Below are 12468 nucleotides of genomic sequence, written 5' to 3' on the forward strand. Positions count from 1 at the left end.
TGCCATTAAACAAAATATTCATCATAGAATGTCAAGTATTTTTTGTAGTATGTAATACAAAATCAAAGTTTCTGCAAAGCAAGTCATAAAAGTCATAGCATATTATACCATCAAAAGTACATAGTATGTTGTAAATTGTTCATAAAAAATCATAGTATAGTTTATATTATACTGCACAAGTAATAGTTCACAGTTTTGCTGCTAAACATTTACATTAACACTTTAATTTGATTGCTGTGGAAGAAAGTGAGAAAAACCTTATTCTCTTTAAAAATCCAAGACAATATCATGTAAGCAACAAACAAAATGTTCCTTTCAAGCTTAATTTAAAGGAACACTTCATGTTTTTATGCCTCAAGATTAGATAAAGTAGTGTGTACTTTAAAGGGATAGTTAACCATCCTTTGCAAATATAATTATGTAATTTATTTAGTTGAGACGTTGATGAGGAGATTGCTACAACTCTCCTTCGCTTATTTAGAAATTGACAGTCAGTCTGGCACTGTCCCAAGGTGAAGAGGTCATATGTTGGACTCCTTTTTGTCTGGAAGTAATGACTTCCTGGAGGAATAAATGCATTTCTACAAAGTTAACTGTTGATACTTTGGGTTCCTTTGGAGGCCGCAATTTTTTTTTAAGGCTTGTAATCCAACCTTTCTTCAAGAGTTCCCCAAAAACCTGAGAATTCATCCTCTCACGACCATAATATTCATGCAAAGTTTGAGGACAATGTTGCATATTTTTCTCACGGGGCACAAACATCACTGATAGATTTTATCTGTACATAAAATAAAGACACCGTACATTGCAATTTGAATTCTTTTTTACTTAAAAAAGATCAAAATAAAGATGTACATTTGAACCAAAATAAGACGCCATTATTACACGTTCAGCTCTAAAGACGGATGGCAGGACAAAAAAACAACAAAAAAACAAAAAAAAAAAGGCATGACCTGAAATTCCAGCTGGTTTCTTTGCTGCAAACCTCCCCATCCTGCCACACCGAGTGCCCGGTAACGGATGAGGATTTGGGAAAACGGACGAAAGAAATGTTTGGAAAACCAACTCCATCGGCGGGCTGGCGTTGCTGAAGATGTGGCTTCTTGTATCCTATTGCAGATCGTCCTTCCAAAAAAGAGACGAGGACGCTTCAGTCTAATACATTTCTGCTACAGTGTCCAGCCTCCCTGGACGTCCCACAGTGTTTCAACAGAGGAAGGGCTCTAGAGTCATTGTTCAACATACAAACGAGTGGCTTCATCAGCTCAGATGCGACGTCTTACTGTAAATACCATGGACACTCCAAATAACATACAATGAGAGAGAAATGTCATTTTTCTATTTCGCAATCATGGTTTTGATTCATGTCTCCACACACATAATGGTTTCAACGATCTAAAACCCAGATAGCGCTGGACTGTCGACACATTTAAAACCAGGACACAACAGTTTCTTTTTTTTTTAAATTTCTCGGTACAAAAAATAGATCGAAGAGAATGAAAAAAATAGTTATATTCTGACTGCAGAAACTTGATTTGTAAAGCTCTACTCATGAGCGACTCTCTGGGTCTACGTCTGCACAGTGAGGGGTGTGTTTTAAGGATTGGGGGTGGAGCTACTGAACATTCATCGTTGAATATATTAATGAATTTGTATGCAACAGGTATCAGAATATTTGGGCAGTTGATACCCCATTCACATTTAGAGTTTGAATGTTCCTATATAATAAAGTTAAGTATTCAACACGTAACAGATTTTAACATTGCTCTCCACATGTCTCCTCCTTCAAGTGGCATCATCTTTTTTTTCATTATTGCGATGAATAAGATCTTTAAAGATGATTTACAAAAAAAAACAAAAAAAACCTGTCTGTCCACTACAGTATCGGCTATGTACATCTGTTTAAAAAGCAAGCATGTTACACAGTCGTCCCTATGTACAGCTAACTTCTCCATTTTGTTTTTCGTGGAATATACATATTTACTCATTTTCACAGTTTCCTATGTTTGCTCATATATTCAATATCAATAGATTTCACTTTTGTAATTATGAATACAAATCATGTTCATCCTCCGATCGTCACGGCAGACGGCTACAACTCTCCCAGAGTCACTTGTTGATATCTAGTGAGATTGTTGTCTCGTGAACGCTGCTCATGTCTGTGCAGCAAATACTGTTCAGAAAACAATCTTGATTGTGGTTCAGTTCTTTTTTCTCTTTTTTTTTTTTTGTTTTTCTTCTCCTCCCGCACAGTTTTGAATTTCAAGTTTACAGTTTTCTGGTCTTCATCTTTATCATATATCATGATATTATTAATTTTTCTTCCTTCTCTGTTCCTCTCCTGGTAAAAGTGGATTCCCGTGACCCTTTGATTCAAGCGTACGCTTCCGTGTGGCCGCACAGTAAAAAAAAAAATTAGAAACAAGATTTTTCTGCCTCTGCTTTCCACCGATTTCTGAGAGAAATCCTTGAGCCCCAACAAGTCGTGACCTGCAACAGTGGGATAGGTTGTTAGCGCCTCTGCTGGCCTCGTCTCGCCCACTGGAGGTGTGACCTGCCGGGTGTGTGGATCCTGTGTTCGTTCGTCGTAAGTTTCTGGTTGTTTCGTGGGCGGTGTGATTATTGTTTGTTTTTTTTTCTTCTTCTTCGTCTTCTTCTTCTTGTTATTGGAATAAGGCACTTGAGAGGTTTTTGGTTTTCACGGGAGCTCGGAGGAGACCAGGGCGAGGCCCGAGCTCTGGCGGAGGGGAGGCCCGGTGTGGACGGCCTTGGGACAATCTGGCGTCAGCACCCGTCCGTTCTCCCCGACGCTGCCTGTGATGGACAGACGGGCCTTGTTCCTCATGGCTTCAGTGAACGTCAGCTGAGGAGAGAAATAAAGAGTGTCGTGTAGGAGCAGGTGGAAACCAGATTTTCACATTTGCAAATTGGAGTTTTAGGATGTGTTCATGTCAGATGTGAAGACACCTGATAAAGATTTACGTGTTTCTGAAAGAGACCTAGCTATTCCCGTTCATCTCGTCCGTTCATAGTGCGCGTTTTGATCTAGAATAAACACGGAGGAGTTTGCTTGTGGTATTACCTGCAGACATATGAAGCTCTTACAATCATTTATATCATTGCACTCATCTCATCTTTGAATTGAAGCGAAGGAATCAGTAAAGTAATTTCCGCCTCTAGATCATTGCAGACATTCTGGGCGCAGGCACGTTTAGATAACGTGGTTAGTAGATCATCCATTTAAACTGGCGTGTTTACTGTTGACCCGTCTATTCATTTGACCTCTTTTGTTTTTTTCCCCTTCTGTTTTTAGTGTTGTCGTGTTTGGCAGATGTATTACGTGTAGTTTGGTTGTTTGTGGGTTATTAGAGTTCTGCAGGAATGAGTTATAAAAGACGGAAATAATTCTTAGCATTTCTGCACGTTCGGTTTAAGCTCTTCGCAAAGTCAATGGGTTTCTTTCTACAACATAAAATATGTCAGTGTCGTGCATTTTAAGCTCTCGCGCGTCTTAAAATAGTTGCAAACAAGTGGCTAAATGAGATTAAACTTCATGGCGCCGAACAGCTAGTTAGCTAGTTAGGTTAGCTTAGCTTAGCGGTGTCAACGTGGCATAGCCTGTTCGCTTTTGACTTCTGACGATTACAATCATGTTAAAAAAATAATGTGTTTATTTGTGAAGATCACCTTGCTGGACTAAATGTGTAAGTATTATGATCGTATTTTCTGTGATAATCCAAAATCCAATGGAAAAATCCATTAAAAAAAAGGCTAGTTAGTTAGTCACAGCAGTTTAACTCAACCAGTGGCATTCCTTCTGTCTCCAATAAACTAAACTAAAACTCCAATATGCTTCAACAATATCCATAAAACAATAAGTATAACAGTCTCACAATACGGTACAGTTAAATATAATAAAACAGTAGAGTAGCAAAACACCTTTCATAGCCATTCAGTACAGAATCAAGCCAGCCCCAAAAACTGCATGTAAATCCATTAGCGACAGAATTATTACACAGTGAGTGATAGTTGCAGGCGGTGGGACAGGGAAGCTGACTAAGCAACAGTCAAGCTAATGAAGAGTTTGAGCTGAAGTGCTGATGGGGGACACATAACCATGTTGGACAGATATACACCGGGTGTGAAAAGATTTCTGAAAGTCTAATGCTCGAGAGGCCCGGGGGAAATATCCAGAGGAGGCGGCTCCACATCAATAAAGTCGGCTCAGCGCATGGGATGCTTCTCTTACGTTGACTTTGGCCCCACAATGTACAGTGTTTAAACGTGGCTCTATTATATAGCGCTTCCTGTGTGCTCAGGGTGGGTTTCTCATTAAATCTGTTCCGTGGCTGTACATCGATGGCCTATTGTAACTGACAGACTGGAGACAGTAGTATCCCTCAGCTGCAGCATGTACTACTAGGTTTAAGTGTGTGTGTGTTGTCTGTGTGTGTTTGTGTTTAGGCCAAAGGGCGACAAAAAACTTTTGATGGTTCGCTATGAGGAAAAACAAGGTACTTAGGGTTCAGACACTACATAGACGGATGTACTGCAGTTTGATGAAATGTCCTCACAAGTATAGACGTGTGTGTACAAGTAAGACATTGGTCCTCATTTAACACGCCTTTCCTACCTGTTAATGTGCTACGAGTGCAGCGGAAAAGCTGCTCCCCCACCAGTTAACTCTTGACATGTCTCAACGGTAACACAAAAGAAATAGTTTGGTCAAATTGAAGTTCTGTGTTTCAACTTGTAATAAAATGGTATGTACTCTAGGACTCTTCCTATCACGTGCATGCCAATTACATGACTAATCTCCTTTAATTTGTTTAAACTTGCATTTCCATTCTGGCATTACAGCCTCTAATCAAATTGCAGCTTTTTACAAGGGTGATCAATCCTGGGATCTATTGTATATTTTCCACATAATTTAATTCCTGCGAATACCACATTTGATTATCATCTTCCCTGCGACTTCAGAATGATTATTATTATTTTTTGATTTCGCCAGGAAAAATGGGTCGCGGTATGCTCGCTTGATAAATGAGGGCCAACGTCTGCAGCCACACAAGCTGCCAAGCAGTAGAGGCGACGTCATGTCTGCGGATGACTCATCGCTTCTTGTCACATTGAGGAAAAAAAGCTCGAAAAACGCAGACCAGGACGTCACATGACCACATAGTGAGCAGTAAAGACAGAGGAGTGGGAAGCATTTTTTTTTTTTTTTGTTGTTGCCACTGGTCACGACAGTTACTTAGCATGGCAAAGCTAGCACGGGGATATGATAGGTTTCACTTACAGTCTCTGTGGAGGGAGCTAGTGAGGGGGGAGGGCAAAGGGGAGGGCAGAGGGGAGGGCAGACCACCTATGGACAACCCCGACTACATCTTAGCGTCCCCATTGCTGCCGTACCCATTGAAAACCTCGCTAAACTCGGCTAACTTGTGGATGCCGTGGCTGAGCCCTGGGCTCCGGCCAGGCTCGGGGCTATGGTGGGGGCTGCCTGTCTGGCAGGGGTAGCAGTGGTCGTGAGGATGGTGGTAATGGGACTGGGATTGGGACTGGGCCTCCACCTTCATTCTCTTGGCCTCGTTGCGCGACTTGTAGCAGAATTCGATGAGGGCCACCAGCATGGCCAGGCCCAGGCCCCCAACGAGGATGTAGAAGACCCCCGCCACGTTGCTCAGACTGAGGGCCTGGGACGACTTGTCCTGTAGCCGCCGGCGGAGGGGGAGAGGGACAGACACAAGAGTCAGTGCGGGCTTTAGCAGAAGGAGCAAATAGTGCAGGCAAACACTCATCATTTGTATTCAAGACAATGTGGAAACATTACAATTAACTTCACATTACAGTCACAAACACACACAAACAGTCACGCACACTCAGTCACACAACATATATCACTACTCTTCCTCTATTTGCTCCACAGCTGTGTGTAGCCACGCTCGAAAAACGATCTATCATCCTACCTCACATGTTTTGGAAAACTTTCTACAGAAACCAGCTCTCTCTCTCGACATTAAAGAATCCGTCCAAACAAAGTACAAAAAGACGTTTTCTCACTTATCCCCAGCGTTGCTAACCATGCAGATATTTGGGGTTTTATTTTAGCCTCGCACCTTTGAAATGTTTGCCTCACAGCACTGACTGACAAACTCATTCATCATCAGCAGCAACTTATCTCTCAAGAAACGACGTCCCAGTTTACTTAGTTTTCACTGAAAGGCATCACTATGGTTTAACTGTATTGTCACACTGCGTGAGGTAGAATGTTGTGTAACCTTTCACCCTTTTAAGTGCCGGCCTTTAAGCTGGCTTCCTGCATGAACTCTCTGACAGAGTTACACTTGGAGCCTTTATAAAATGTTCTACCAGGGACCAAAAAAGGGTTTTTCTAATCTAAGGGAACCGTAGCGCCGCTATTTCTAAGAGTGTAGAGATAGTCCGCTGTGGATTCTCTAAAGCAATGTGATATTGTTACTGGACAGAGATGCTGCCATTGATATTTAAAAAATGATCTGCATGGCTATTTTTAACTCGAGGTAAAAAAATAAATAAATAAATGAGAAAATCAATTTTTGTACGTTGGATGAACTGAGCCCTTTAATTTCCCTCCATATTTCAACAGCCTGCCTTTGGTCTGTCAGCTCTGACATTCACCTTTGAAACCCTTTAATTCAAATGTATGCGGCTGATCTCCCTGCGCTCTGACTCTTGCTCCTCCCTGCCATTTATCTCCCTTCGATAAATCACTTAGGTCCTTAAGGGGCAGTCAACGTATTACCTCGACACAAAAAAGACTGCCTGTCATGCATAGTCTCATTCGCTGGCGATAGCGTGCGCGCGCATGTGTGTGTGTGCGCGCGCGTGTGTGCGTGTCCTGCACTTACGGATCTGATTACGAGAACATGACTGATGTGAAAGGTGCATGCTGTTCTACTTCAAACGTGACAGCTCCTCTCCATGCTCCAGCGCATCCACCAACCTGGCCTCGTTCGTGTGCTTACCACGGCTGAGGCCGACAGTTCTGGCATCTGGTTGTGTGACATACAGTAACATCTGAACATGCCCTGGCTTTCGTCTGTGGCGACAACCAATGTGAGCGCGACCCCTCATCTGCAGTGGCAACACATAGCTAAGCTGCTATATATAAAAAATAAAAAAAAAACATAAACCTGTTAGCGCTGCACCATGCCTTGTTTCTGTCATGCTGTATCCCTCGGGCTACGCTTTAAGTCTCTACCTGCCATGTCTGTCACTTGCTCTTCTATGTTTATGTGTGTGTGTGTGTGTGTAAGTGTGTGTGTGTGCGCATATCAGCCAGTCTGCTGTAATAGCAGAGCAGTTCTGCCAGCGTAATAAAAGTGTGCATAGAGACAAAAAGAGGAGGGGAGGCTCCCGGGCTGGTGGGGACTGACCTTACTTCCCGAGTCCTTGGGTCCACACTCCCCTTTATCGTACCACCATTTGTTTTTCAGTTTGTCTAAGACTCCTGCTTCACTCAGTTTCAATACGGCAAGGTTTACAGGCGTTCTTCAAATCACGTGAGGGGGCGGGGAGGGGAGGAGGGTGGGGTGGGGAAAATAACATAAATAACATCATAGGACATGTTATTTTATGTTATTCAATCAGAAGAAGCCCAACAAGAGCAGCTCAGTACCCTTCACAAAGCGACGAAGCCGGGAAAGGGGCCCCCCGCCTGTGCTACATGTCTCTTTGCTCGCTGGTTGAGTCGTTGGCAGGGGTCGGGTTCATTAAAAGGGGAGCTATTAAAGGGAGCGGGGCCGAGCTAACAGACATATATGTGTGGAGGGCCCCCCCCACCCGGCTGCATCGCTTTTCTGGAACAGTCGCATACTGCCGGGACTTTTCTTACAACACTCACAGAGGCCAGTACTGTCAACCCCCAAACTATTGGCTCAGAAAAGATGACTGTTGTACTTTTCCCAATCTATCGCTACATGAGCGACTGTATATTTGTTTCATTCCTTGGACAGTACTCGTCACCACACTGTAGGGGTCGACCCGGCAGATGCCCCTGTTACCAACAAAACACATTTCTCTTTTACCCGCATCAAGGTCACATGGGCATAGCGACATAGCGGCTAACCTTCTCGCCACCGCCTCCGCTGCCACACTCTCCTTTGTCGTACCACCACTTGTTTTTCAATTTGTCCAACAGGCCTTGCTCATTGAGTTTTAACACTGCCAGGTTAACTGCACTTCTTGAAAACGATAAAACATAATTGGTGAGAGGGGAGGGGGGTGAGTATGCTGTCCAATTTGGGAGGGAAAGGATGGGGGGAGGGGGGAGGGGTAGCAGTAAGAGAGGGACAAGGGGGGGAAAGTGCATTAATGCTCTCTAGACGGTTACATAGCAGGACCCAAACACACACTGAACACAAATCTCTCCCCTTTTAAGGTGCCGTCTTCTGTGAAAAATGTGATACATTAATCTTATTTAAGTTCACAAGCTTATGTTTGTGTTATCTTGATGCTTCTCTTCTTCCTTAATTAGTTTATTTCAGTTAATATTGTCCCTGTCTGAAAGGAGGGAAGTTACGTGTATGTAACTAATCAGCTCGAAACATAAAATACATTCTGTCTTAACGCAACTCTCAGAGGGTTTGTGTAATGAACACTTGCTTCCGCCAGCGAGCTGATTAAATCTGCGAGCGACTGAAAATGAAAACAATATGAGAGAAAAAGAAAAAGAAACATGCCTCTTCTTCATCAACGTTGAGAAAAATGACTTTTGAAGTATTTTATTTAGTTCAAGCTACTTTTCCTCCACAAGACAAAATGGCGGGTAATCTAATATTTCAGTCCGGACTTAAATATCTCAACGATTAACGATCCTCAGAGGACGAGTCCTGACGCCTTTTTACTCTTTACCCGACGGGGCAAAATGAACAGAAAGTGGGAATTTCAATGTTTCCAATACTTTGGTTTAAGTTTGCCTTTTCAGACCTTCAAACACTTTTTCAAATGTATCAGCAATATACTGAAGGTACTGTGACGAGGGTCTACTTTGGGAACCTGCTTAGAGGAAGCAAATATCCTGAATTTTTTTTTGGGGCACAGAATTGGTCCAATTTAAAATTCAATTTAAATACCGGCAAAAAATGTTGGCAGTCGGCATCGCCAGTCACAAAATTTCTGCACCAGCCAGCGCATTGATACCCAGACGCCTCCAAACAATTTGGACCCGTTTTACACAAGTATACAGTGTATGTACGTCAGCCAATTCAAAGCTCACCGGATTTAAAAGCATTAAGCTGTTCTGGAAAATCATGATTGACTTGCAGAAAATGTCCATGAAAACGCTGTTCAAAATAAGTGTGCATTTTAATTTCATGGGTTCCTTTGAAGTCTGATAATAGTGGAGAGAGTGAAAAGAGAGAGAGAGAGAGAGATAAAAAGAGAGAGACAAAGAGAGCGAGATAAGAGAGAGAGAGAGAGAGAGTGAGAGATTTGCATCAGCGTGTGTTTTCATCCTTTTTAATTTATTTGCATCATTATGAAAAAGAAAAAAAAAGAGTCAAAAATGGAAATGGATCAGAAACACAAAGCGACACAGCTGACATTTCATTTTTAGCTGATGACGTCGTTGGCGGAGCCGTGTGAAATAGCAGCATTGAGCAACAACGCGGCCTGCTCAGGATGTTGCTGCCGTGTTTCCTCGCTGGAATTCGGACAAGTGACTGACAGAAGAGGACAATCCCCCGCCTCCCCCACCCGAAAAATAAAAGACGGAGGCCCAGAGGAGGGGAACTACACCGTGATCTGTCAGGGACTCTTCCGGGTCAAAGCAGTGGCTGAAAACTGGCACCGGCCTGGCTGCAAAAAAAACAACCAGTGGCTGCTCTGCACGTCCGGTGTCATGTGCAGAGGAATTCACAGACAACAACTAACAGGGTTTGGTTTACTGGCTGCTTTGAAGCACATTACTTATCTACACAGAATAAAATAAAGAAAACAAAAGGTCAGGCTCTTGTCTTCAAAGTATTTTCTAATTAAACATGATTGATGATAGCAGTGCTCCCTTAATATCTATTTACACAGCAGGGAGCCTGGATAAAAAACGCTATCTTCTAACATGTTATCGTAGCTCCACAGGAATAAATGAAAGTGCGCTGTGTTGCGGACCTGTACACACACGTACACGAACGCCTGTGAAGTTCTTCGCCTTTCGTATATACGTATCCATTCCTTTTCGGTGAGGCCTCGCCAGGCAGTCTTTGATCGACGAGTGTGCGGATTGAAAGTGCAACTCCCCACAGAAATGACACTGTTTCCTCTGGCAGGTCTGTAAATTCCACTATGTGCGGGAGGCAGTGACAGAGTCTGGCACAGTTACCCAGGGCTGAGCATTCACACGGCTCCCAAAAACACGACTGCAGTCACTAAGTCAACCATAGAATTAGCAAAAATACTCTTTACTCATTACATCTGTGTATTAAAAATGCAGATTATCTAACGAAAAATGGCATTTTCAAAACGTTAAAAGACATTTTAAGGAGTTTACTGCAGCCTCAAGCATTGCCATTCCAACATCTCTGCCCGGACGAGCGAGCACAAGCACAACGAGTTACCTGGTGTGGAGCGCTGTGAAAGAAAAGAACAATGAAATAACCACCCCTGCATGATCACGATGACTCCCGCATGCATGTGTGACAAAAAACACATATGACAAGAAGCCACTACTTCGGCCCGGAAACAAACGCATGAAGAAGCCCCACGCTAAAGCAAAAGTAAGCAGAGACAGATAAATATACAAAAGGCGGCACACCAGGGAAGGTGGAATACCATAACAACACGTAAAACATATTGTTACACTACTCCACCCACCTTAACTGTGAACCCTTGGGTGTAGCTACTCCGTAGCCTTTGGAGTCCAAGTTTCCTCCCACTTTCATTGTGTCGCACGGCTTGCGTTGTTCTGTGTACTCGTTCATGGTGGACTCCAAGAGGAAGGCGTATTTCCCTTTGGACTTTCGGACTTTGGCCACGCCTTCCGCCGTGGTCTTCGTGAAGACCGTGGGCTCGGCCGACTTCATGTAACCCCACATCTTCTCGTAGACGGCGATTTTTGACCGCTGTGGGGTTTTGAGGGGAAGGGTTTAAGGGGTTGGAGGTTTAAAGGTAGATGAGGTGTGAGAGGAGGAGGAAAGATGGAGACAGCGTATCCACAACAACAGGTAGAAAAAAAAGTGCATTTTATCATTATTACGAAATATATATAAGGAGACATATATGCACCCGTCTTTGTGTGGACTACTTCTATAACTTACCATGGATGGGAAAAAAAAGGAAATTACACATTGTGGGTAGACAGTTTTGCTTTTATTGCGAAGGGTTTTGAGTTTTTGAGATGCGTTTTAGGGGGAACGTTGGTATTCTTTTCCCATGTTTTTGTGTCCAATGGAGAAAACAGCTTAAGAAAATGGTTATGAAGGAGAACGCAGACAGAAAAAGGGTCGCCATGTACTAGCTTATCACCGTTAATATATGTCCACTAAAAGTGTTTGTTTTGCACCGCAAAGCTACTACAAGCAGCTGACATCATTATGGAGAGGACTGCTTTCTGTTTGTTATCATGTCATGTGACTTCTCGTCTGAGAGGAGTGACTGTTGTTGTTTAAAGTATTGTTGTGTTGGGAGGACTGAAGGTGTAGCTTTGCGTTATCTCAAAGATTTTCAATGTCATGGCCGAATATTTAGCCGATAACGACAGTGTAGAGCTGGTGTGAGATTTCACAACGAGACTTTTCTGAGCCAGATGTACAAAAAACAAACAAAACCGGATCAAGCGATAGGTAAAGAAATAGTGTATTGCCCCCCCGAGCGATTATATTGCAGGTGGATAAGCAGCTGCTGTCTGCAGCTTTCTCCCTCAATACTGGACCAGTTTGTCCCCATTAGCCACAAATACACGGAAAATAAGGTTGAAAAATACCAAAGTTACCCTTTAATGTCGCACTTTGTAGCTCAGACTTCATCACATATTTGCTTATATACAAATCTATTCGCTTCAGTTCCTCATGTATTATTTCTGTAGAGAGTGTGTATATTAGACACACTGTACATTTATGACATACATTATGATTATATATGCATATACTATGTATATAGTAGCTTTTATTTCTACCTATATATATATGCGCTAGTGAACATATTTGTACGATTTTTTAACAAGCCACTTATATTTTCGCGAGTATTGTGATGCATATTGTCTGCAGCTATCTTTCTCTCTAAAACATTTTTTTTTTTTTTTTTTTCCAATTATTTCATTACAGCGGTGCTGTCTCTGTTATCTCGTCTCCAAATCTGTCTCTGAGAAGTTCCCCTCAGGGTTCAATAAAGTTTTATCTGATCTCATCGTCTTCTAACATCTCCTCACAACTTGCGTGCGGTTCAAAATTGTATCACTTCCTTCCCTTGGAAAACCTCTGCCGCTGAACATTA

The 12468-nt window shown here is 42.7% G+C and overlaps 1 protein-coding gene across 5 annotated transcripts in view; it reads right to left on the bottom strand.

The window, feature by feature from the left end:
• Nucleotides 1-805: 805 nt before the first annotated feature.
• The window catches only part of LOC137802153 (glutamate receptor 4), a 101658-nt gene continuing 89995 nt past the window's right edge, over nt 806-12468 (bottom strand). For 2 of the 5 annotated variants that reach the window (XM_068599769.1, XM_068599768.1), the window contains 4 exons: nt 10852-11099; nt 8111-8225; nt 5574-5711; nt 806-2863 (listed from right to left, as the gene is read on the bottom strand). In XM_068599769.1, coding sequence (XP_068455870.1) covers nt 2699-2863; nt 5574-5711; nt 8111-8225; nt 10852-11099 — 666 coding nt within the window. In that variant the 3' untranslated portion in view covers nt 806-2698. Of the gene's footprint in view, nt 2864-5305; nt 5712-7418; nt 7534-8110; nt 8226-10851; nt 11100-12468 lie in introns of those variants that run through there. The other 3 variants (XM_068599766.1, XM_068599765.1, XM_068599771.1) reach the window with 2 other exon arrangements.

The sequence above is a fragment of the Clinocottus analis genome, unplaced genomic scaffold (assembly GCF_023055335.1).
Source record: "Clinocottus analis isolate CAN_PGR_092001 unplaced genomic scaffold, fCliAna1.0.p SCAF_5, whole genome shotgun sequence".
In the NCBI taxonomy this organism is placed as follows: Eukaryota; Metazoa; Chordata; class Actinopteri; order Perciformes; family Cottidae; genus Clinocottus; species Clinocottus analis.